Source organism: Manis pentadactyla, chromosome 3 (assembly GCF_030020395.1).
Source record: "Manis pentadactyla isolate mManPen7 chromosome 3, mManPen7.hap1, whole genome shotgun sequence".
NCBI lineage: Eukaryota > Metazoa > Chordata > Mammalia > Pholidota > Manidae > Manis > Manis pentadactyla.
In genome coordinates this window covers 146,641,325-146,668,855 of record NC_080021.1, presented here as the reverse complement: position 1 = coordinate 146,668,855, position 27,531 = coordinate 146,641,325, and the positions used below count along the sequence as shown (strand labels likewise).

At 35.1% G+C, this 27,531-nt stretch overlaps 1 protein-coding gene across 3 annotated transcripts in view; it reads left to right on the top strand.

Annotated features, from left to right (window-relative positions):
* The window catches only part of VPS13A (vacuolar protein sorting 13 homolog A), a 236,372-nt gene extending 213,344 nt beyond the window's left edge, over positions 1–23,028 (top strand). For all 3 annotated transcript variants that reach the window (XM_036893494.2, XM_057498558.1, XM_036893497.2), the window contains 4 exons: positions 9,073–9,158; positions 17,032–17,155; positions 19,578–19,652; positions 21,549–23,028. In XM_036893494.2, the coding sequence (XP_036749389.2) occupies positions 9,073–9,158; positions 17,032–17,155; positions 19,578–19,652; positions 21,549–21,599 (336 nt within the window). In that variant the 3' untranslated portion in view covers positions 21,600–23,028. The remainder of the gene's footprint in view (positions 1–9,072; positions 9,159–17,031; positions 17,156–19,577; positions 19,653–21,548) is intronic.
* Positions 23,029–27,531: the final 4,503 nt, after the last annotated feature.

Genomic DNA, 27,531 nt, shown 5'->3' with positions numbered 1-27,531 from the left:
AGTAAAGAAAAGTAGGGAACTATAGAAAGGAAAACAATTATCCTGTCTCCCCACCACTTAATGGTGTATTTCCTTTTAAAAATTTTTATTCATGAGATGATGATCCAAATATATATATTCTGTTACATGTTTTTTATTTCATTGTAAATTTTTATGAACATAATTACCAAGTTCTAAAGATAAGTGACCCATTCATAGAATATTCTCCAATGTGGGAAACCCCCTTCATTTCTGGAATACATAAATAACCAGCAGAAACCTGTGTTTATTTTTAAAGCTGATGTAGCTTTTTCTTTTTGATTGAATGTATTTGACATTTATCTTTAAAAATAAATTTCTACCCCTTAAATAAATTTGCTCTTAAAATGTGCACAGGGGTGTGTGAGAGAGAGAGATCCTGTGTCTTCTTTCATTGTGTATGGATATTGACAGGTGGATTGTCACAAGGGGTAGAACATTCTTAACTATTTCATATATTTAAAAACTTTATGTTGTCTTTGATTCTCTTACATCTCTTAAAAAGATATCACAGTTGCCATTATGTGAGTTGTTGTAGAAGGGAGGCTGCTTTCTTTGTTGTGTACTTCTTTTCTTTCAGAAATGACAGGCTTATAATTAGCTTCAAACACTGCCTAATTGGAAGATAACTGCCTTCAGCCAACATGGTCTTTCCTTTTACTTCGGGAGGATAATTACAACTGATCTGGAAGAAAGGTCTTAACCATAGACAGTCAGATCACCAGAATAGTGCTGAACACCCATCCTGGCTTCATCTGAAATTTTGAGTAAGTGGACAAGAACTAGGTGACGAAGACTTATTGGATTTCACTCTTCATTTTGTAACTCTTCCTCTCCAGAAGCATACTTCTGAATGGGATGAGAATACTGAAGAGCCAAATTCTGTTTCCAGGCAAATTAGAGTTCTTAGCATCTCAGACAAAGCAGATCCTACCAAAGAGATTACCTATCCAACTTGGATACAATGCTCATACCTCAGTTAATTTAGCAGAAATCTCTTGGGAAGTCTTTGGCACATTTTCAAAGGCCTATACTTTTAGTATGTAATGTGTAGAAGTCAGTCCCACTGTCTTTGGACCAATACAGTATTCTTCACCACATTTAGAACTTTCCAGTATTACCTAAAAATACTTTTGAATCAGACTTTTTTTGGAAGTGATGGTTCCACTTAGGGGAACACTTTGTCTCAAGTGTAAAAAGAATTTTTCTTTATTGATCAGTAATTTGAATAAGACTAATTTGATTTCTAAATCTTTTTCAAAAGTTTGTCATCATTACGTTACTTAAATTTGTAATTATGTTAACAAAGGATAAATACTATTAAAATAGAAAATTTAGTACACTTAACTTTAAAATAAATCCTCATGTTAAGCTCAGGTAGGTGCAACTAAAGTCTTCCTCTCATTCTTACCAAGGATGTGCAAATAGAACTAACACTCTACAGTAGACATTAGTTTAGAAGATATTTTTTAGCCTTTATTTAGGAAGAGTGTTAAGTTGTAATCTGGGATTCAACCTAAGAGTGCTCTACTGGATGTTAGAGTTCTACCTTGTAACTTCCCTCATTACTTTGGATAGCACAGAGATTCTCAGCTTAAGTTGAGCTTAGTAAAGCTCATTAAAAATTTTTTTACTGTGTACTCTTAATGTAATGTTGTTAGAAGACTAGTGTAAATTACAAAAAGTCTTATTTTTTTTAAACTGGGCAAATGTATTTTGAAAGAAAGGATGTTCTCTTTCCAAGTGAAACAGTTTGTTTTCATAGAAATTAAAATGAAGACCACTTTCATTCATCTAAAAAAACAAAATTTATCGTCATCTATGAAAAGCACCATGTATAAGTGTCTATAGTTATAAATTTGAATTAGATTAATATCTTAGTTACTTTAATGATGACTAATGAACTGTAATGCCAATTTTTCACTGCAAATTTGGCCCTCTAAAGAACCTATAGGAAGCAATGTGGAGAAATGTACATTTAGACATTTTGTGGCACCTTGAGCCTACAGTAGTTGTTCTAGTTAGAGATCTCATGAAGCTCAGTGTTGGAATACAAGTATGGGAGACTGGATATTTCATGTAAAGTAACCCTTTCTGGAATAAACTGCCAGGCTATGTTGACTTTTTAAATTGCCAAGAGAGTAAATGTATAATTGTATCAGTATAACTGAATTTTTGCTGGGTGATTTGGTAGTATAGTTTATATTGATACAAAGCAAAAATGTAATGCCAATGCACTTATTCTATATGCAAGTATTTGTTAAAAGTTCTACTAGTTATATATTAGACACTCTTTTAGATCTTAAAGTTACAGCCCTGAAGAGAGTAATCAAGATTCCTGCTCATCTCTCAAGGATTATGATTGTAGTGAGCTTGATTATTCTAGTGATTTGAAATAAAACATATGCCATGTTAGAGGCTAACACTGTAATGTCAGATCTCCACAGTCTCTTTCCTGTTTGTTGATCAGCTGTTACATGCAAAGTGCTAAGGAACTGTACAAATCAAAAGACATATAAGATAAACCCGATCTTCAAAAGAGAGAATGATCCCTAGGTATTACATGAAATTGAAGTATTGTAAGAGACATGATACAGCTTGTGAGATATCCTTATCCATATGCCAGTGAACTGTTAAAATGAAATCCCACTGCATCTACTGGAATATATATAGTTCTTGCTGTGCTAATACATTTTCACAGTAAAAATTATCTGAGTTGTGGCAATACCTATGGCTCAGGGCTTAGATTCTGGAACCAAGTAAATTTGAATTCAGTCTTTTCCTTTTACTAGCTGTATAATCTTTTATTACGTTTGTTTGGCCTCGGTTGCCAGACTGTAAATGGAGATAATTGTGGTACTTAACAGTACTTTAATGTTGTTACTGGCGTTGAAATAAGTAAGGTAATGTACATGGTTATGAGTCCAATGTTTAACAAGAGCTCAATGTTATATTTTCCTTCCAATAAATACCCACTGATTCTAGCTCTTGGTCATGTAAATTCTTTATTCCTCGTTTGCTTTTTTTTTTACCAAGATAAAACCATCATTAAATCTCACCCTTTTTTTTTCTTTCCAAGGATAATAGAATACTTAGTTAGAACACCACGACAATCTCCATTTCCACACACTTAATTGGTAAGCAATAGAAACATAAAACCTCAGTGATTTGGACTACTCCAAATTACACACTATTTTAAAAGAAATGTTATTGTTGCTTTCAAGTATATGTAATATCGAGGGTAAATAAACTTTACTCATTAGAGTTTCTGTTGGATATGCAGATACTGGGAATTATCCGCTTATATTATTTCTGACCCACCTCTCTGGCCATTTTTCTGGAGTGTATTTGGTAGATTAATTAATGGTCTACTGTTGCCAATGCACATAATTATGAGCATAATTCTGTCCTTTCTCCAGATTTTTAGTTGAACCAGTTGATGGCAATTCAAATTTCTTAAGATAATCATTTCTTTCATTAGATTTTATGTCACAGGGTTATGCTCAGCTTCCCTGCCCTGAACTGTCAGCATAGTTTCTACTTTGGTTAAGAGTCAGAATAGCTCATTAGCATGGGAGGAAGGCAAAGGTATAGAGGATTAAAAATTAGGGCTAATTCCTCTTCAGATTTGCTGACGGTCAAGGAGATTTGATTTTTTAACTAACTTGCCTCATAGAATAAGCTAAATATTATTTCTTTACTCCTTTCTAAATTTATTATGTGTATGAAATCATAGAGTTTGAGGCAGTGAATTTCTATATTTGATCATGAAGCTTGTTGAATGCCTTGTTTTTCCTGGCTATGGCCCTCAAATCTCTCATCATTGGAGTGAATTAGTGAAACATTTTTTATCCCTAGTCTTTAATCAGGTAACTCTGAGGAAGTTATACTTATTAACTATGTTTTTCTTTAAAGATAAGATTGTTTTAATCAAGTTTTCTATTCATTTGCATCTTAAATAATAGAGAAATAGAAGCATTTGTCGTTTTAATTTATGACTACCTGCCTGAATTTCGTTGTTTTTATAAGTAAACTTATAATCCATAATCTTTTCATAAGTCTTTCCTTTTTCCCCACCATCTCGTGACTACTCCAGTTAACCAGTCCATAAAACCATTTATTTGTTGTCCAATAGACTTTCTTACTTGATAGCATTCTTACTCTTTATCCTTCATCTAGCTGAATTTCATTTTCCTTTTATCACCCAAGTTGTCATCTTGAAAAAAAAATGATTTATAGCTCTGTGAGACTGCTCCAAAAGAGTCTCATACTGGTCAGATTGTGTTTTTGTTTTCTTGGTGAAGTAAGCTCTTAATCCTTTACCCGGATTTATTAAAGTGTTTCCCATGAATATTGGCACTTTATATTGTTTGGGATTTAAAACTTTTCCTTGTTAGTGATTTTTTTCTAATATGTATCTTCCTGTTTTGCTGTTTCAGAAATAGTTTTGTTATAGAACTATTCATAGCATTTGAATGATTTGAGAATGTTAGCAATGTCTTTTGCATTTCTGTAGCCTCTAGTTTGTGTTCTTTTTCTAAAGTGTTGGGACTCAGCTGACAGGAAATATGGGTATTAGTATAGGCTAATCCTGATATCACTGTGTTTCAAGTTCCTACTTTCTGTATGTTTCCCAGTTTTAACAAATTTTAACTAAGGCTGACATACTCATCTTTTGTAATGCAAAAGGAGACCCTGTTAGACATACCAAATGCAGTTTCCTTTTGCTAAGAAAGTTCTCAAACAACCATAGGTATTTCTTATATATACTTTTAACAAATAAGGCAAAAATTGTTATCCTTTAACACTCAATGTAGCATGTTAAATGACACTAACATGTGAAAACTATGACTGTTATACTTGATAATTCAGCCAAATCAAAAGCTCTACATAGTAATTCCTAGCTATGATTTTGCTAGTTCTTAATTTTTTTAAAGGGTATTATTTTAGTAGATTCACTCATACCTAACTTCTCTTTGGAGGAGGATAGGATATTAACACTAAACTATTTGGACCCTGTTAACCAAAAAAAAAACAGCCAGCCTGAGCTACTTTAGCAACATCTAGCGTTCGGGGCTATTGGAGACTTTTTTGAGGTAGCATGGGAAACATGTGACTGACACTTTAAAAAGATTTACCACGGTATAGTGAAAAGTGCTGAAGTTGAAAGTGAAGAAACCACATTTCTGAGCCGTTTTGAAACTAACAGTATGACCCCCAGCAAGTCACTTAACTGTAATCTTACCTAATTTTACAAGGCTGTTGTGAAGAGTAGACAAATAAGATTGACCCTCAATTTCTTCTTGTGTAGAAGGAAGAGATTGTTTTGGATAAACAATAACATTCCCTCAGGTTTAAAATTCTGTTGTGTTTTTCTAAAATAATATATCATGACATTTTGAAAGATACAAATCCTTATATATAGGGAATTTATAAAGTCAAGTAATTAGGCAGGAAATTGTGACCAAAGGCTTGATAATTGTAAACTCACTACAGCACGATGGAAGATGATGGCTGATAAGCAATCACATTCTCTCCTATGCTTCTATGAAATATAGTTTCAAAGTTTTAGCTTTTGCTTGTAGTGGTGTTCTTATTTCATAGTCAGTTTGTAATGGAGACTGACCAGCAAGATTTTGCTATATAAGGAGTTATCTTTGATGTTTATTTAAATATATCTATTATAATAACAAAGATTACAGTTCATTTTATGTTTCAAAGTGAACTGCTATGGCCATAATATCCATCCATCTTTCAAGTGTTACATTTAAGGTTTTTGATGAACTCCAAAAAACATTGCATGAATGACCTTTTTTTTTAGTGTTTTTTTAATATCAGATACTATTGCAACTATTGAAATTGGTTTAATTACTTATGTGACAGGTTACATTTAAGTTCAGTCTGAGAAGTAGAAAGTGATGAGAGGCATGCTCAACTGCGACACCCAAACTTAATATTGAAATAGAAAGCTAGGTATCCTTCAGAGTTGAACTGTAGCTTTGAAGTAACTTGAAGGTTTTGATGTATAAATGGAGTGTGTAGACACTTTACTAGTAATAGTGATGTTTGTCAGAAGATCAACATATTCTTGATTTTGAAATTTGGACGTAGAGAACAAAAAAATAGTTTTAAGCTAATTTCTTTACAAATACCAAAAAACTTAAAAGGATGTTTAAAATAAAACTTCACTTCTAACCCTACTATTACCCTTCCCAGAGATAAGTACCATGAACAGTTTGGTATATTGATGTGTTACCACCAACCCTTCCAGAAATTTCCTGTATGTATATAAATATGTATACATGTATGTGTTTCTGATGCTTCACCCTACTTTCCCCCAGCCATGCATTCCCAGTAATTTAATTTATTTTCACTTATATCTTTCACATCTTTCTGTACCAGGACATGTTACACCTTTTTCATGACCATATAATGTCCCATTGTATAGTTATACTACAATTTGTTTAAACAGTCCCCTGTTAATGAATATTTAGAACTCTTTTAACACAATATTACCATGAAGATTTCTATATGTATATGTTGGCATACTTTAGCATAAGATAAGTCTCAGCAATAGAATTGCTGACTCAAAGGGTGCATTTAATTTATTTGCCTTTTCTTGATTTTGAATTAAGTTGAACATTTTCTCATACATTTATTGGTCAGGTTTTCTTTGTGTTTTGCCAAACTACCTGTTCATAAACTTTACAGATTTTCCTATTGGTTTACTCATTTTTCTTATATTCATTTATTCATGTGCCTAGAATTATCAGTGTTTGAAATTAGCTCCATATCTCTGTATTGATAATTTTTCCCAATTTATTATTTGATTTTTGTGTTATTTTACTTTATTTCTCTTTATTTGCTTATTGGATTGCCATTCAGTAGTATTTAATTTCCATGTACTTATCATTTTTTTTACAATAAGTTTTACAGACTTTGTGTTTTATATTTAAGCCTTTCCCACTTTAAAATTATTTGAATGTTACTTTTTCTGGTACTTACATAGTTTCATTTTGTATATTTAAGTCATTGATCCATGGGGTATTAATTTGTTATAAAGAGACAAGTAGAGATGCAAGTTTAGCCAGCTAGTTGCCTGAAACACCACTTATTTGACAATACATGCTTTTCCCCAGAAATTTGAAATGCTGTCTTGATTGGGTATATAGGATTTTATAAAGTCCTGCTTGCATTTTGGTCACTTTCTAGGATCTGTATCCTTTCTATTGATATTTCTGTGCAAAACCTGCACCAGCACCAACTGTTTCACTACTGCAGCTTATAAATTAATGTCTGCCAGGGGCATTCTCATTTTCCTTTCATAATTTTTTGGATATTCCCTCTTTTACCTAGATAAAGTTTGTATAATTTTGTCAAATCACTTGTCCTCCTCCCCAAAACAAAGTAACAGTACCATCTTGGGATCACAGAGAGAGAGAGAGAGAATGTGTGTATATGTGTGTACATGTGTGTGTAAAAATTGAGGATTGGGGGGTGGGGGGACATCATTATTAATTTTTTCTGTCCAAGAATAAGGCTTTACTAGAAAATGGAAAATGGATTTCCATTTTCAAATTTCCTGTCATTCCCCTCAGTAGAGTGTTATAGTTTCTCTCACATAAATGCTGCATGGTATTTGTTAAACTTATGTATGTATTTATTTTTTATCACTTGTAAATAGGATTTTTCTCTTTCCATTTTTCAAGTTGATAATTGCATTATGAAGTGAAGTTACTGGGTTTTATGTACTTAGGTTTTCTAGATATATTGTCATCTGCAAATTAGTTTCCACTCTTCCTCTCCAATGTTTGATGCTTCTTTCTCTTAATATGTATTTTTTCTTAAAAAATGAACAGTTTTACCTAGTTTTTCCAAATTTACTTACGTTAATTTGTTATCTAATAATTCTTTCTTCTGAATTGGTGTTTATGTCCCTTTTTCATTTGTAATTCAAGGAATTTGTGTTTACTTGCCCTACCCACTATTTAAATAGTAAAGATACTCGTCCTTGTTATTATCTTTGAAGTTCAAAAATTCTTCCATGTAGTTAATCTGTTGCCTCATCTTACTGGTTGTTTTTAACTTCTCTCTATAATAAAGATGAAGACTGTCCTTATCAGCCTTTTCTACCAAAGTTCTTATGCAGTCACTTGTCAGCTTCTAAGCTAATTTTAGTTTTTTGAGATAGCCTCGTGGTACAAAATTTTCTAAAATCTTTATATCCTCTTTTGGAATTTCTTCAAGAGATCTAACATTTTTGTTAAACTCTTAACATAACCTCTCCTTGATGGATCTTAACCATAATTACATTGCTTACCTTTAAAAAATAGCAACTTAGCGTATATATGTTAAATAACCCAACTAACTTCATCCTCAAAGCAAATGGCATTTAGAACGGAATTAAAAAATAAATCTACTTAATTTTTATAATTATCTTAATATTTTATTGGGCAAAGAATTACTGACAATATTGTGGATAGACAATGTTTCAACAATCCGGAAAATAAAAGTTAAAGGCTGTCACGTAGACTAAGTAGGTCCTGGGGTTCCCTGTTTGTCTGGAGATACTCTGCCTTTTTTTTTTTTTAATGAGTTGTGATATTGGCAAAGAAAAACCTGTCTGTAAGGCAGATTGGGAAATTCTAGGGAAGAGGCTAGGTGGGCACTAACAGTAATTTACATGATATATATGTCTAACTATGTGTTAGCATTTACGTGTGCTTTTGTATAGATGTAATCAAATACTAATATACTTTCTAAGATCAAATGAATATGATAGTTTAATAGTAACAATAGGTTCAATTTAAACTTTATAAGATAATATCTTTTAAAAATCAAGCATAAAGATTGGTGTAGCTGCAGTTGAGTAATCTTGAATGAAGCAATGCAAATAGGTGCAATGCTTTTATGAATATTCAGTTTTACAATGATATAATAACTGTATAAGTATGTTAATAATTTTCCCCCTGAGAAATGGTCTTTAGAGGATCATGAGGCATTACTGTGTTAGAATAGTAATATTATCTGTTTTCTCACTCTCTTTTTTTTTAGGTCATGGAAAATGGAAGATTTGCAAAATACAAATATTTTACCCACGTCATGATCAATAAATCAGATATGTTCATGATAACCAAAAGGTAAATTTTTCTAATGTAATTTGATAAGAGGTTAACTGACAGCCACTCATGAAGTGAAGCAGTTGTTATTCACCATTTATTCCAGATAGTTACCCTGATTCCTGCTAACCCTGGTCTTCTTGCCCCACAAGCCTTGTACCTAAAACTTTACATAAATTCATGTTTAGCTTTGTGCATACATACATGTATACATTAACTTTGTAAATGCATAGTCATGCACAAACATAAATAAATTAGTACATGTTTCAACCAGTTCAGTCAGATACCAAAATTCCCATAAAACTGCCCTCTCAGGTCCTGGTGAGACCAAAATCAACTATCTTCCTGAAAAAGAATTCAAAATAAAAGTCATAAGCGTGCTGATAGAGCTACAGAGAAATACGCAAGAGCTAAAGGATGAATTCTGGAGGGAAATAACAGAAATGAAACAAACAATGGAAGGACTTAAGAGCAGACTGGATGAGGTGCAAGAAACTGTTAATGAAATAGAAATCAGAGAACAGGAATACAGAGAAGCCGAGGCAGAGAGAAAGAGAAAGGATCACTAGGAATGAAAGAATATTAAGAGAACTGTGTGACCAATCTGAATGGAACAATATTTGCATTATAGGAGTACCAGAATAAGAAGAGAGAGAAAAAGGGATAGAAAAAGTCTTTGAAGAAATAATTGCTGAAAACTTCCCAAGCTGGGGAAGGAAATAGTCTCTCAGACCATGGAAGTCCACAGACCTCCCAACACAAGAGACCCAAGGAGGACAACACCAAGACATACAATAATTAAAATGGCAAAGATCAAAAACAAGGACACAGTATTAAAAGCAGCCAGAGAGAGAAAAAAGATAATCTACAAAGGAAAAACCCATTAGACTATCATCAGACTTCCCAACAGAAACCTTAGAGGCCAGAGGAGAATGGCGTGATATATTCAACGCAATGAAACAGAAGGGCCTTGAACCAAGAATACTGTATCCAGCAAGACTATCATTTAAATTTGAAGGAGGGATTAAACAATTCCCAGATAAGCAAAAGTTGAGGGAATTTACCTCCCACAAATCATCTCTACAGTGTATTTTAAAGGGACTTCTCTAGATGGAAGTACTCTTAAGGCTAAACAGATGTCACCAGAGAAAATAAAAGCACAGCAAAGAAAGTAGACCAACCAAATACTAACTAAATGCAAAATAAAATCAGCTACCCACAAAATCAGTCACAGGAAACACAAAAGACTACAGAATAAAACACCTAACATATAAAGAGTGGAGGAGGAATAAAAAGAAGGGAGAGAAAGAATCATCAGTGAGTTATTTGTAAAAATTAAAGTGAAGGGATGGAAAAAGACATTTCATGGAAACAACAGGGAGAAAAAAAGCAGGTGTTACAGTACTTGTATCAGACAAAATAGACTTCCAAACAAAGAAAGTAACAAGAGACAAAGAAGGATATTACATAATAATAAAGTGGTCAGTCCCACAAGAGGATATAACCATTATAAATATCTGTGGACCGAACACAGGAGCACCTACATATGTGAAACAAATACTAACAGAATTAAAGGAGGAAATAGAATGCAATGCATTCATTTTAGGAGACTCCAACACACTAATCACTCCAGAGGACAGATCAACCAGACAGAAAATGAGTACAGACACAGAGGTGCTGAACATCTTAGAACAGATGGATCTAACAGACATCTACAGAACTCTGCACCCAAAAGAAGCAGGATACACATTCTTCTCAAGTGCACATGGAACATTTTCCAGAATTGACCACATACTAGGCCACAAAAAGAGCCTCAGTAAATTCAAAAAGATTGAAATTCTACCAACCAACTTCTCAGATTACAAAGATATTAAACTAGAAATAAATTATACAAAGAAAAAGGCCCACAAACACATGGAGGCTTAACAACACACTCCTAAATAATCAATGGATCAATGATCAAATTAAAACAGAGATCAAGCAATATATGGAGACAAATGGAAACAACAGCACCACCTCCCAACTTCTGTGGGATGCAGCAAAGGCAGTTCTCAGAAGAAAATATATAGCAATCCAGGCATATTTAAAGAAGGAAGAACAATTCCAATTGAATAGTCTAAATTCACAATTATTGAAACTGGATAAAGAAGAACAAATGAGGCCCAAAGTCAGCAGAAGGAGGGACATAATAAAGACCAGAGAAGAAATCAATAAAATTGAGAAGAATAAAACAACAGAAAAAATTAATGAAACCAAGAGTTGGTTCTTTGAAAAAATAAACAAAACAGATAAACCCCTAGCCAGACTTATTAAGAGAAATAGAGAATCTACACACATAAACAGAATCAGAAATGAGAAAGGAAAAATCACGATGGACACCACAGAAATACAAAGAATTTTTAGAGAATACTATGAAAATCTATATGCTAACAAACTGGATAACCTAGAACAAATAGACAACTTGCTAGAAAATTACAACCTTCCAAGACTGACCAAGGAAGAAACAGAAAATCTAAACAAACCAATTACCAGCAACGAAATTGAATTGGTAATAAAAAAACATCCAAGAACAAAACCCCTGGACCGATGGATTCACCGCTGAATTTTATCAGACATTTAGAGAAGACATAATACCCATACTCCTTAAAGTTTTTCAAAAAATAGAAGAGGAGGGAATACTCCCAAACTCATTCAATGAAGCCAGCATCACTATAGTACCAAAATCAGACAAAGACACCACGAAAAAGAAAATTACAGACCAATATCCCTGATGAACAAAGATGCAAAAATGCTCTACAAAATATTAGCAAACTGAATTCAAAAATACATCAAGAGGATAATACACCATGACCAAGTGGGATTCATCTCAGGAATGCAAGGATGGTACAACATTGGAAAATCCATCAACATCATCCATCACATCAACAAAAAGAAGGACAAAAACCATATGATCATCTCCATAGATGCAGAAAAAGCATTCGACAAAATTCAACATCCATTCATGATAAAAACTCTCAACAAAATGGGTATAAAGGGCAAGTACCTCAACATAATAAAGGCTATATATGAAAAACCCACAGCCAACATTATACTTAACATCAAGAAGCTGAAAGCTTTTCCCCTATGATCGGGAACAAGACAAGGATGCCCACTTTCCCCGCTTTTATTCAACATAGTGCTGGAGATCCTAGCCACGGCAGTCAGACAACACAAAGAAATAAAAGGCATCCAGATTGGTAAGGAAGAAGTCAAACTGTCACTGTGTGCAGCAGATATGATATTGTACATAACAAACCCTAAAGAATCCACTCCAAAACTACTAGAACTAATATCTGAATTCAGCAAAGTTGCAGGATACAAAATTAATACACAGAAATCTGTTGCTTTCCTAGACACTAATGATGAACTAGCAGAGAGAAATCAGGAAAACAATTCCATTCACAATTGCATCAAAAAGAATAAAATACCTAGGTATAAACCTAACCAAGGAAGTGAAAGACCTGTACCCTAAAATCTACAAGGCACTCTTAAGATAAAGAGGACACTAATAAATGGAAAGTCATCCCATGCTCTTGGGTAAGAAGAATTAATATTGTCAAAATGTCCATCCTGCCTAAAGCAATCTACAGATTCAGTGCAATCCCTATGAAGATACCAATAGCATTCTTCAACGAAATGGAAAAAATAGTTCAAAAATTCATATGGCACCACAAAAGACCCTGAATAGCCAAAGCAATCCTGAGATGGAAGAGTAAAGCAGGGGGGATCTTGCTTCCCAACTTCAGGCTCTACTACAAAGCCACAGTAATCAATACAATTTGGTATTGGCACAAGAAAAGACCCATAGACCAGTGGAACAGAATAGAGAGTCCATATATTAACCCAAGCATATATGGTCAATTAATATATGATAAAGGAGTACTGGATATACAATGGGGAAATGACAGTCTCTTCAACAGCTGGTGTTGGCAAAAACGGACAGCTACATGTAAGAGAATGAAACTGGATTATTGTCTAACCCCATAAACAAAAGTAAACTCAAAACTGATTAAAGGCCTGAATGTAAGACATGAAACCATAAAACTCTTAGAAAAAAACATAGGCAAAAATCTCTCGGACTTAAACATGAACAACTTCTTCATCAACATATCTCCCTGGGCAAGGGAAACAAAAGCAAAAATGAACAAGTGGGACTATATCAAACTAAAAAGCTTCTGTACAGCAGAAGACACCATCAGTAGAAAACAAAGACATCCTACAGTATGAGAGAATATATTCATAAATGACATATCCGATAAGGGGTTGACATCCAAAATATATGAAGAACTTCACGCACCTCAACAAACAAAAAGTAAATAATCCAAATAAAAATGGGCAGAAGAGTTGAACAGACACTTCTCCAAAGAAGAAATTCAGATGGTGAACAGGCACATGAAAAGATGCTCCACATCACTAATCATCAGAGAAATGCAAATTAAAACCACAATGAGATATCACCTCACACCAGTTAGGATGGCCAACATTGAAAAGTCTAGAAACAACAAAAGCTAGTGAGGATGCAGAGAAAGGGGAATCCTCCTACACTGCTGGGGGGAATGCAGTATGGAGGTTCCTCAAAAAACTCAAAATAGAAATACCATCTGACTCAGGAATTCCACTCCTAGGAATTTACCCTAAGAATGCCGGAGCCCAGTTTGAAAAAGGCATATGCAACCCCATGTTTATCGCAGCACTATTTACAATAGCCAAGAAATGGAATCAACCTAAATGTCCACCGATAGATGAATGGATAAAGAAGATGTGGGACATATACACAATGGTATACTATTCAGCCATAAGAAGAAAACAAATCCTACCATTTGCAACAGCATAAATGGAGCTAGAGGGTATTATGCTCAGTGAAATAAGCCAGGTGGAGAAAGACAAGAACCAAATGATTTCACTCATCTGTGGAGTATAAGAACAAAGCAAAAACTTAAGGAACCAAACAGCAGCAGACTCACAGATCCCAAGAATGGACTAACAGATTCCAAAGGGAAAAGAACTGGGGAGGATGGGTGGGAAGGGAGGGATAAGGGGGAAAAGGGGCATTATGATTAGCACACATAATGTAGGTGGAGGGGCAATGGGGAGGGCAGTATAGCACAAAGAAGACAAGTAGTGATTCTATAGCATTTTACTATGCTGATGGACAGTGACTGTAATGGGGTATGTTGTGGGGACTTGATAATGGGGGGAGTCTAGTAACCATAATGTTGCTCATGTAATTGTACATTAATGATACCAAAAAAAAGAACTGTCCTCTCAAGGGTAAGTCATTGCCATTCCTTCCCCTCTTATGACAAAGTACACAATTTCAGGTTACCCCAGACATCAACAGTCTTCTGGTGGTATGTGTTCATTATAATACATAGAGATTCACTCACATAAGTAGGTATTTCATTGGAGACAGATCATATTTTATGTAAATGCACCCAGCTACAGCCAAATCCTCAAACAGACATACAGACAGTAGAAGAGTAAATGCAAAAATATGCAGTGGCAAAGCCTCACAGGCAAGTTTTGCAGGTGTCATTATTGTTAAAATGAAGATAAGAATGAGTAAATGCAGTATTAACCTGGGGCCTTCAGGAGGCAGAGAGTGAATATGTGCCTGAAGGAAAGAGTTTATGGATAAATAGAGAGGAGTAATGTGTCAGTCTTCATTCCATCCAGATACCAACCAGTCCCTCTGTTCCCCTTCCCACAGGTAACCACCTTGTTTCCTTGGTATCCTTGAAATATTTTATTCCTCTGCAAGCATGCACACATACGTTTTTTAAAGGAAATGGGAATCTATTATGCATACCATTCTGAGTTTTGTTTAATTTTTTACATAAGGTCCATATCTGAAAGATTATTCCATGTCAGGATATGGAGATCTTTATTAATTTATAAATGACTGCCTAGTATTTATTTAGAGGTATGTACTACATCTAAGTTGTTTCTATACTTTTATAATTACAGGCAATGTTTCAACAGCCATTTTTGTTCACAGCAATTTTCAATCTTTTCTTCCTAACCCTGTTCCCCATTGACTAAAGGAAGGGAGACTCATCAAAATTAAATAAGAGTCAGTTGCAAAATTTATTAGTTTATGAAACATTTTTAAATTCACCTTCTTGTCACCATTGTAGACCTCTTTAAATCAAGTCACATAAACCCTGACACAAGGAAAGTGGGTTAGTTTTAGTTGATTGAAAGGTTTATACATAGGATTTCCTTTCTTTCCAAGTTGCAAATTTGAGGATAAAAGATCTTTGAATCAGGAGAGGAGGAAGTACTAGGTACCTGCTACAAGATCAGCCTGTCTTTGATTTTTCACATGGTTGAAGATGTATTGGAGGACCAGTAGGTTAGTTCCAACAGCCCCTATAAATCGAGGGTTTTTGAAAGGGAATCAGAGACCGAAGATTGATGTGAGAGATGTAAATCCTGATTAGCTTTCTTTTCCATTCCAGCCAGGATCCAGATAGCTCTTTCTTTAACTCAATCCATTTAATAAAAGGATAGGTTACTGGACAAAACAAACAAAAAATCTCTGATGTTTCAACTAGAGGGAAGAATTGGGGAAGAAAATCCTTTGAAGGAAGGACTATATAGAATTCTTAGAGACAAAATGCATTTTCATTTCTTGATTTCTTCCCTCAAAATGGGAGAAAAACAAGAATTAATATTAAAAGCTTCTTTCTGTTATAGGTTGGTAAATACATTACTTGGAGCCTTAGTAATAAAAGCATTTATTCTAAAATGCTAATGACAGCTTCACTTAAGGGCAGGGCTTGTTGAGAACAGAATGCTCTGGTATATTTCAAAATGGTCCTCTTCCCTTCCTCCTAATGGAAGCGTGAAAGGACTGTTCTCCAATATTTACTGTAGTACCTGGTCGAGCTTGTGAAGGTAAAAACCATGAAAGTGTGCCCCCACCCATCACTTGGATCTCCTGGAGTTTCAACTCTCAGAATTATCCATACCAAGCCTCCAGTCTCATTTTCAAACTTGCTTTTATGGTTTGTCACACAAAGGACAAAGCAGGGGAAGGACACAGACCTGCCGAGACACAGAATGTGTGAACTTAGGACAGTTGCCTTGCATCAGCTACCAGGGTTACCCACTGACCATGGAGAAGCAACGCACCCTTGGAGCTTTTCATGCTTTTTATCTTCTCTATATGATCTTTCCAGCTTTCATAAAGGATATCATTTCCATTTCTCTAATATTTCCATTTCAAAAATCCCAGTTTTACAGTGACCTGTGTTTGGCATTTGATCTAAGTAATGCTCCAAATTTTCCTGCGCTCTGTAAGTGTGTCCCAATAAAATCACATAAATTCAGCTAAAAAAAGAAATGCTAATTACATGAAAGCTCCACAAAATATTGGTAGATAATTAGTTCTGTAAATTTTTCCTTTCTTATAAAGTGCGTTATATATTTGACTTTATAATTCACTTTTTCTAATATAAGTGTGTTGTGCTATAAATTTCTCCCTAAGCAATGCCTTGTTTTGCATTCCACAGATTTTTTATGTTGTATTTTTATTCTCATTCATCTCTAAATATTTTCTAATTACCTTTGAGATTCTTAGACCCATGGATTACTTAGAAGAATGCGAAATTCCAAGCACTTGGAAATATTCTTGTTATCTTTCTGTTACTGGTTTTTGGTTTATAATTTCCTTTTGATCTGAGAATATTGCGATTTTGGTTATTTTAAGTTCTCTAAGATTTTTTTATGACCCAGAATATAGCCTGTCTTGGTGAATGATCCATACGTGCTTAGAAAGAATGTGTATCCTCCTATTATTATATTATTGGATATAAGTACCTCAGTTTTTAAAGTGGATTCTTTTTTTCAGTGGTGTATTGTTTGTAACAAAAGGAACATTTGGACAGCTTACATGTGAGTGGCAGTATAGTTTTGATGAATTTACCAAAGCACCATTCATTGTTCATGGGAGAAGATTGCGCATTGAAGCAAAAGTAAGTTGGATAGGTTTATTTTAAAACTTGGAACTGAAAATAATGCATTGAAACAGTCCTCTCCTTCTGTAACATTTCCATCTCTTTTACAGATGTTGCTTTGTCTTCATTTGATTTTCCTCTACACCTGCTGTCTTATTCAGTCTTAAGAACAGAAAGCTAGGCCAAGAAAAAATATGCTACTTTATGTGCTATTAAATCAACAACATTTCTGGGCCCTTATATTCAACTACAGACCCCACCTTTCTACTGCTGTCCAAGGCACTAAAATGAGAGAATCATTTGTATACCTTGAAATCCCTAGCAGTCCCCTACAGAATGTTTTTTTCCCTGAAAATCTCACAAATGGACACTTGAAAAGCCCTAAATGCCAGTTGTTGCTAGTTCTTCCTCTCTTTATAGGTATTATCTTACCTTCCCAGTTCAATTGTAACCTTCTTGAAGGCAGAGACCGTTTTCTCACTCTGCTTTGATTACTAGCAGCTAGCATAGTGCCTGGTACTTGAATGTTGATATGAAATACAGTGAATTGCTAGTCATTTGGCAAATCAAGAGAAACTCAATATCCATTGTAAGCTGTAATGATTGCTTGTATTATACATGATATGATGTAGGTGAATTACAGATGATAAAAAGAAATATAAGGTAATGTATTTGACATCAAGGTATTTGACCACATAACCTATGTGTAGTGTCACTTGGGCACTGGCTGTGTTAGTAGGACCTATTTTAAATGACTGAGCCCAAGTAAATTTTGTTTTTGTTGTTTTTGTTTTGTTTTGATTTGGAGGGATTAGTTGGCTCATGTAACTGTAAAGTCTAAGTCTCTATCTTGTAGTTTAGATAAGCTAAAGTGATATCATTAGCAATTATTCTCCCTCCCTGCCTTTCCTCCTATGTTCTCTCCATCTTCGCTGCCCCTTTAAGGTTCTACTTTTCTTCAGTACTGGCTTTGTTCTCAAGCAGACTATCCTTTGATGATACAGTGGCCAGCAGAAGTTCCGGGCTTATATACTATGAGCTCCCCAGAATGAAAGCTTCTCACTGGGTTTCTGGGCCAGCTTTGGTTACTTGCATATTCCTGAACCAATCACTTTGGTCAGGGAGCTGAACTGGGCCAATTGGCCAGGTGAGGGTCATAGGATCACATGGTGCTACTAAGAAAGGAGGGTATTTGGAGAAAGTGAGAAATAGTTACCCAAAGGAGATTGAGAAAGTTGTTATTGGAAGAAGGGGTGTTGGACCCAGGCAGGCAGAAACTGTCTTCTGGCCCAGCCTCTAGAACAGACTGCCCCTAGACTCGTGCTTACCCAGTGAAGACCATTTCTCCAATCTTACCACTTATTCCAAAGACGTAAAGCAGCTCTTGAGTAGACTGGATATTTTAAGGGTCTTAGACTAGCTTACGCATTGGGAATTTCTTTGATTCACTCAGAAAATGAAAGACCCTGTGGCCACTATGAAATAATAGGTAAAAGTGATGAACTTCTGCTCCAGCCCCTGCTCTTCTGGCTGGTCATAGCTTTTCCTCTCTCCAGGATAAACTTCTTACCTCCTTGATTTCTTCCACTTACTACTTTTCTTGAGACCTTGTATGAGCAATCTTCCTTTCTTTAAAATAAAAGAATCTGATTTATTCCAGAATCTATATTTACATGAATATTTGAATTACTTACGAGAATTGTTAGACTAGGAAAACCTCCACATCTCTTCTTCTGTGACCCTGTTCATAGTCGATAGAGGTAAACTGTAGCTTCTGCCTCAATAATCCCATTCTTTTTATTTGTCCCTCTAATGCCTAACATATACCACTAGACAGTTCTTCCCCACTAACACTGAACAGGATACCAATTGTTTGTCAAAAGTGGGCGACAATGGTACGAGATCAGGGAACCATCCTGATTTGACTCTTAAGCTACATTCTTACTGCATGACTGGTTTAGAATGTCAGAAGTTACATATATACACAGTTGTACACACCCCTATATAACATACATGTGTATGTATGTATGTATACACACACATTTGTGTATATTATTTTTAACTGAGCTCATCATGATTGCTTGGCTGATATCAGGAACTATCTCAGAAACTATTTGAAGGAGGAAAAAAATAGTACTGCTCTCAGGCTTATATTCCTTCCATCCTCTGTGTAAGCCCTTTACAGCTTTAGCAATTGAAATATCAACTAAAGCTTTTTAACTTAGATATAGTGATAATGGATGTCTTACAATTTCATCTTTTTTTTCCCATTTGTGTTTTGTTTCTTCTTGTTTCCCCATCCTAGACTTTTTTTAAGTGTGTGATTTATGTAAGATGGATGTTGGATGCTTTAAGCACAGATTTATAAAACTGCAATGGCATTTCTTTATCATATTTCTACAACTAGATTTTCATTTTAATGAAGTTACTCTGTTTATAGGAACGGGTGAAGTCTGTATTCCATGCCAAAGAGTTTGGAAAAATAATTAACTTCAAGACCCCAGAAGATGCAAGGGTAAATATAATGGCTCTCTTTTACTTAAACAGAGAACAGCAGTTCATTTCAATGCCCTGTAAGTTACACTGATTTTTAAGGCTGATAAGTTTTGTTTGGTTTTGATTTTGTTCTTGTGTTTTTATAGTTTTAGTATATGTAAGTAGATAATGTTTCCCCAAAATTATTCTTCATTAGGTTGAGTTCAATACACCTACTTGTTTTCCATGTCAAATTGCACTATCTTGTTTTAAATCCTAACTATAATATTCTGTAAAAAAAAGTCAACAAACAGAAGAAATTATTTCATTCTGAAGCTTATCTACCAACTCCAGAAGAGAAAGTATAGCACCACATTATAGATTTCCCTACCATATAGCTATGGTGAATTTTTTCTAATTACCATAGCATGACCCAGGGCAAAAGGAGCCAAGCCTATAGTCAGAAAATCTGGGCTCGACTATTGTTTCTGTTCCTTCTTGACTGTAAGACATTGGGAAAGTCAGTTAACCCTGGTTTCCTCACAATGTGAATGAAGTGTGCTGAAAAACACTGTGCATACTATAGGGATTATGGCAATTACGGGATGTGCACTGTCAAGAAAAGGAAGACTAGACTGATTATCTACCTTAGTAATCAAAGCTAGGACACTGTTCCTAATAGCGAATAGTACTCCCTGTGTCATGACACTTGTGGTAAGAACACATGGCTCCTTTCCTGAATCTCTGGGCCTCCTGCTCTCATACTACTCTCTGCATTTGTCCTGGCTGGGTATGGCCTTTTAACGGTTCACTTGTCACATCTGGACCCCAAACCAGGAAGCTTGGACCACTTAGCACGTACTGTGCAATTTTCTATATCCATACTATGCTACAAGGCAACACTGGCATACTAACTGTCAGTGGAAAACTGAAAGAGGTGCAAGTCACGAAGGAAGAGGATAAAGTGACCAGAGCCTCGGCACGGATGTTACCTGGAAACAGGGAGAGAAAGGAGAGTATAATAGCATCACTTTTAGGCCATTGTCTTTCATGCTGCTGAAGGACATTAGCACTTACTTCAGTTTCTCCTTAATAATTTTTCCACATAATCTCTGTCACCATGTTATTTTATCCCAGCAGGTTTGTTTTTAATCCTCCTGTTCTACCAGAAACATCCAGAGAAGGCTACTGATCTCAGTTCTCTTTCTCTAAGAACTGTTCCCACTAGATTCTTCTTGAGTTAAAAGAAGCACAGATGCCTCTGCCAAAGTTTCTCTAATGTGATAACCCCGCTATCCTCTCCAAGGCTTTATCTGTAATACAGGCCCAATGATAATAAACAGTACTGGTAGAAAGGTTTGCATTACATTTGCATTTTATTTTCATGATTTCAAATTCTTTCAAAATAGAAAATATATCATGAGATCATGTAAAATGCTCAAGAATGTTGCTATGCTACTACCCACTGTAGAATTACATGTGATTATTCCTAGATTCCAATCAGTAGAAACTTACATATGGAATCATGAAGGTTTGTGATAAAGAATTGGCATAGATAATTTTTGGAAGGGATTGGAAGGAATTTTGCATAGATAATATTTATACTTTGCCACAGTTACTCAGTCCAGTTGTCAAATTGCCCTTTTGTCTCTGGGTGGTTCATTTTGTTTTTCTTATTCTGAAAATGAACACCCAAGTCCAGAGACCTTAGAAAAACATTCTTCCTACTACTAAATCAAACCCAGTACCGTTGTCTCTGAGCCATCTGGTCCATATAAGTGAGTCCATCTCTTATGCAAGATGAATTTAATTACTGGCTATAAGTATACATCTAATTAAACTGGAAGCCAAGCATCTAGATATCCATTCATTATGTTTTGAATTTCATTGCAAGTTCATTGAAGTAAGCAACTCATGGTTTATTTCCCCACAACAGTGGATCCTCACAAAGCTAGAAGAAGCAAGAGAACCTTCCCCAAGCCTCTGATGGAGAACACTGCCTGAGGACACGCAACAATAAATCATTACAGTTTCCACCTTGTACCTTCCAAAACTTGTTGGGGAAGTATGTAGTACAGAAGGAAACCAAGTACTGAAAAAAAAAAAAAAAAACATCAGTCAGACACTGGTAAAACAGCTATGTGATTAAACTATTTTTGGCCCTTTGGGAATCCATTTGGTTTTCTAACTTGAATCATGCATCTGGTTAAAATTCTGATTCCTTTATGAAATAGACATTTATGAATCTTAAATATTTGCTCCAGGTGATTCTCTGCACTATCAGAGAAGTTGCCTATATTTAGCCTCCATGTGGAGCTAAGTTTAATGTTCCTAGTTCACATTTTAAACTTCTGTCATGCTTATTTCACACTCCCTGAAAGAGTGATGGGTAAGTGACCAAATCAAACATTGCCTCAGTGGTATCAAGAGAATTTTAGTGGTGGTTTCTTTAGAAACATGAAGTTCTTTTTACAGATAAATATTTTGGTATTATTTTCCTTATTTTTTTAATAAAGGATAGATTTGAGTCATACATCAAATGCATAGCATGACTGAAAAACAACCTTTTTTATATAACAGATTGAATAATACTCCTTCAAGCCTGATCTTAGGAAAGGCTTGAAGAAATGAGCATCATACCCAAAAAAGGGAAAGCCCCTCTCAGAACTTTGAAGCCTTAGAATATACTTGCTCAAGCCAATTCCATGGGAACTACTTGGTTTACTTTGGTCCTGTATTTTAATAGATTGCTGACTTGAAAGGAAAATTCCTAAAGCCTTAACAATACCAACTTTCCTACTGGTAATATGTAGTAAACAATATCCCCACCCTCTTAGATACGAGTTATGCCTCAGAAGAGACAGCCCCTCTTACAAGTAATGTATGGACCCTCGAGTCTTACCCAGTAACCTGGCCTGTTGGCAATAGGTTGAGAATTTCTAGTTTGCTCTCTCTACAGTTATCAAGTGAGAATCACTAATCACTCTTTTAAATGGTATAGTTCATCAGAACAGAAATCATGGGCTGCACATTAGTGAAAATAAGATCATGGGTTTTTTTCCCTTGGTTTTTGTCCAAGAACCTTGTAACTTAACATAATGGACTTTTTGAAGTGAAAGGGGATGAATATATAATTGTGAACCATGATGAGAATGATGTAGTGTTTTACTTAGTTATTGAATAATACAGAGTATTTGATGCATGTTTTACGTGCCATGAAACTGTAAACTGTTTTTGAATTGGAGACTGTATAGTCAATGGTTGTGAAATTCTCCTCAGGCTCCTCAAACCCTTGCTTTGTTGTAAAAGCTAAAATAAACAGCATGCCATACTGTATTTTATTTCTTCCTGACCAAATCCTGCTACTAAATATTATTGATTTTCTCTGATTATAAATACACATTGTTTATTTTCAATAGCTTCCCCCAGAATGTTGTTTTCTTGGCTGTACTAAGTTGAATGAAAAGGTGACAAATTTCAAAACCCATGATAGTATGTGCTTCCATGATGACCTTTGTTCAAAATAACATACATATTTTCTCTGTTGCTGAGCTCCTCCAATTTTACATACATTAGAACTAAACTTAAGGGTAGAGGTATTTAAAAAACTTTCATCAGAACGTCCTCATCCAGAATGTTGCTTTGTAGGAGTTCCAGTCAATGCTATCAGCCAAGTACCTCATTACTTACTCCAGTTTGATTATTTCATTCTCAGAAAAAATAAGACACCCATAATTTCTTTTCCCCATAAAAAGGGGAAAAGCCTAAAAGAGTAGGCATAAAAATTCTAGTATCCTCTGGAGGTCAGCAGGAGTGGGTCTTGTTACTAGTACACATGTAAAGCCAGTGTACTGTCCACCTCTTGTTCCCTTACCAATAAGAACCTAGAAATATATATTTTTATTCTTTCTGCACCAGTCACCTACCCATCAACATCTCCTATCACTTTATTTCTTGAGTAGAAAGACCCACAATTTCAAGAGCAGTAATTTATCAATTATCTTAGAAGATTGCTTTCATCTAAACAAAAAACATCAGTAGATCACTAGAGAATGGGTCAGTCTTTTTAGCATAACATTTTATAATTTATAATTATGTGTTTGATTCTATATTCCTTCTTTCTAGAATATTAGAGAGTCCATAATCTTCCCTGGATTGAATTTAACATTTAATGGCTCTCTGCTTGAGGACTTTAAGCTTGTCTTAGTTGTATGGTAGTTGCTATGGAACAAGGTCCTGAATATTGTGTCCTTTCTTTGTATTATTTGTGTGTTAGCTATAGCCCAAGGCCCTTAATTTTAGGACAGCATATATTCTAGTCCTTGATAATTGTGTGAAGCCCAAGGCAAAAGTGTCTGCTCCCCACCAGCTCTTCTTTAGAACACTATGATCATTAGAAATAGCATCTTTGATTTCTGATACAAAAACTTGTGGTTTCTTCAAATTTACAAAATCCTTTCTGACCCCAAGAGCATGTACTCCTCTCCAGTGGCTTCACTATCTAATGTATGTATTGCCTGCTGCTTCCTTAGTTGTAGCAAGACCCTGGGATTTCTCCCAGACTTACTTTAGTACAGCTGAATCATTTTCTGGTCCCTAAACAGTCATTACCAGTTGTAGGCAGCCCTTCCCTGGCCCTTTCTTCACCATAATCCAACCCATTCCAAAACTGTCCTATGGTATCTAAATAAATAAGAAAGTTTTCTTAAACGTATATTATCTTCTATTATAATTATTTCATTTTTTATGATTGTAAGAGCAGTAATATTTTCCCAGTGAATATAAATACCTAAATCTTAGATATTCTAAGATTATTTCTTAGAAATATCCTGCAAAGTAGTATTCTATTCCTGTCTGATAAGAAATGAAACTTCTACTCAGTGCTGAATTTTCTGCACTTTAGTTATTTAGTCATCAATTGTCAGTATTAGTTGATCCTTCAGGCCAAGCCAAGGCCCTGTATTAAAAATATTGAGAGAAAGGTACTGGGTTAGTTTGACCATAGGAGCTGAAAGTGTATACTGAATATACTAAAGGTGGAAATAGCCATTTGGACTGGGTGATAATTTGTGTTTTAATTGAAGTACTTTATATGCAATATTGTATTGGCTTCAGATGAACAACTTAGCAATTCAACAGTTACATACATTACTAAATGCTCACCGTGATAAGTATGGTTACCATTTGTCACCATACAAAGATATTACAGTATTATGAGCTATATTCCCAACTTCTAGCCCTGTGATGAAATTATTTTATAATTTGAAATTTATACCTCTTTATACCCTTCGCCTGTTTCACCCATCCTCCCGTCCCCTGGTAACCAACCATCAGTTCTCTGTGTTTATGAGTCTGTTCCTGTTTTGTTTGTTCATTTATTTTGTTTTTCACATTCCACATATAAGTGAGACCATGTGGTATTCATCTTTCTCTGGTTTGTTTCATTTAGCATAATACCCTCTAGGTCTATCCATGTCTTTGCAGACTGCAAGATTCCATTGTATATGTGTACCACATCTTTATTTATTCATCTGTTGATGGACACTTAGGCTGTTTCCACATCTTGGCTTGTAAATAATGCTGCAGTAAACCTAGGATTGCATATATCTTTTCGTATTAATAACTTCGTTTTCTTCAGGTAGATTGCCAGAAGTGGAATTTCTGGGTCATACAGTATTTCTATTTTTAGTTACTTGAGAAACCTACATTTTGCTTTCTTCAGTGGCTGCAGCAGTTTGCAAACCCACCAGCAGTGTATGAGGGTTCCCTTTATTCCACATCCTTGCCAACATTTGTTATGTATTGTCTTGCTGATAGTAGCCATTCTGACTTATGTGAAGTTTTACTGTAGTTTTGATTTGCACTTCCCTGATGGTTAGTGATTTTGAGCATCTTTTCAAGTGTTACCTGTATGTCTTTTTTGTAAAAATTTCTGTTGAAGTCCTCTGCCCATGTTTAAATCTGATACTTGTTTTTTTGGTATTGAGGTGTATGAGTTTTTTATATGTTTTGGATACTAGCACTCTATCAGCTATATTGTTTGCAGATATATTCTCCAGTACAGTAGGTTGCTTTTTCATTTTGTTGATCGTTTCCTTTTCTATACAAAAGCTTTTAAGTTTGATGTACTCCGACTTGTTTATTTTTGCTTTTGTTTCCCTTGTCTGGAAGACATATCCAGAAAAAAATTTCTAATGATGATGTCCAAGAGTTCACTGCCTGTGTTTTCCTCCAGGAGTTTTATGGTCTCAGGTCTTATATTTAGGTCTTTAATCCATTTGAGTTTGCTTTTGTATATGGTGTAAGACAGTGATTCAGTTTCATTCTTGCATGTAGCTGTCCAGTTTTCCCACAACCATTTATTAAAGAGACTGTCTTTCCCCATTGTATATATACTTGCCTCCTTTGTCAGATATTAATTGACCATATAGGCATGGGTTTATTTCTGGGCTCTCTGTTTTGTTCCCTTAGTCTATGTATATGTTCTTGTGCCAGTACCATACTATTTTGATTACTATAACTTTGTTGTACAGTTTGAAATCAGGGAGTATGATACCCCCCAGGTTTGTTCTTCTTTCTCAAGTTTGCTTTGGTTATTCAGGACCGGGACTGGGTGTTTACATGTGCCACCTACACAATTCAGGAAATTTGTTTGGATGCCAAGACATTACTTTTTACCTTTTTTCAAGATACACCAGTATCTCTGAGGGCAGTGTTTTTCAAAATGTAGGTCTTAACCCATTAGTGGGCTATGGAATCCAGCTCAAGACCATCATGTTTTTAAAGTGGAATAAAAAAGAAGAGCATTGCACATAAAGAGGTTAAATATTGTTTTAGTTGAATATGCTACACACTGTGTGTTCTGGGTCAAAATATAAAATGTTATTTCCTGTTGTGATTTACAGTTTAAAAAAAAAATCAAAAACTTGGAAAGCCACTGCTGTAGAAGGCATGGGCCAACCAGTGATGGAACAGTCTGGGTGCTCTAGAGCCTGACCTTAGATACAGAGCAGCAAATCTACAAGTCAGGGAGTCTTCAGATTGTGAGCAGTATCTTTTACTTTAGAGTGAGAAGATGGGATAACTCATTTTGGTTTATAGAATGCTTTCCTTTGGGACCAGAGAAAGCATAGAAAGGTTAGATCCACAAACAGCAACCCAAAAAGGGCATAAGCTGTCATTTAATTAGATGTATTTCATCCTCTCTCCCACTAAGCATTTTGCTAGGATTGGGGATAGAAGTTCTCCTTTAAGTAAGTAGAATTTGCTTCATTTACCTTCTGTTTGATTCACTGTATAGGTGACAAAGAACCTAAACACTAAAAATGGGGAGCTTATATCAGGCTTATATACATTCTTGTAGGGCCAAAATACTCATTCTCTGGAGAGTGTGATAATTGGATTTCCTCATTTCTGTAGTATTCATGCAGAAAATGTAGGTAACCTGCATTCCTTAAGTAAGATTGAATACAAAGTTTATTCAGTCTGGTTTTCTTTGGTGCTACCCAGTATCACAGCCCTACTCTAAAAGGTGACTATTCACCCTCCTGCTCAACCCTTTGAAACATACTTTGGAAATTACACTTTACTGCTGATGCTGACTTAATCAAGTTAGCATTCATCAGCTGAAATTTTTATGGTTCTTGTAATCTATATTTACAATCATTTGCCAATACAGCTGCAGGTACAGACTTCTTCTCCTGCTTTTCTTTCTGCCACAACTGGTATAAAGTAGTTCTCTCAGGGCCACCCTAAAAGCAGGCCAGCAGAAGGACTGAGGGGATGCTGGATCCTACTCTGTTACAAATACCTCCTTCATATTTCTTTTAACTGAAACCTTTTTTTCCTTTATTTCCTCTTTTATAAAATAGTTTCATGTAACCACAAAAAAAAGAGTTCTGTAAAATTATGGGTTCTTT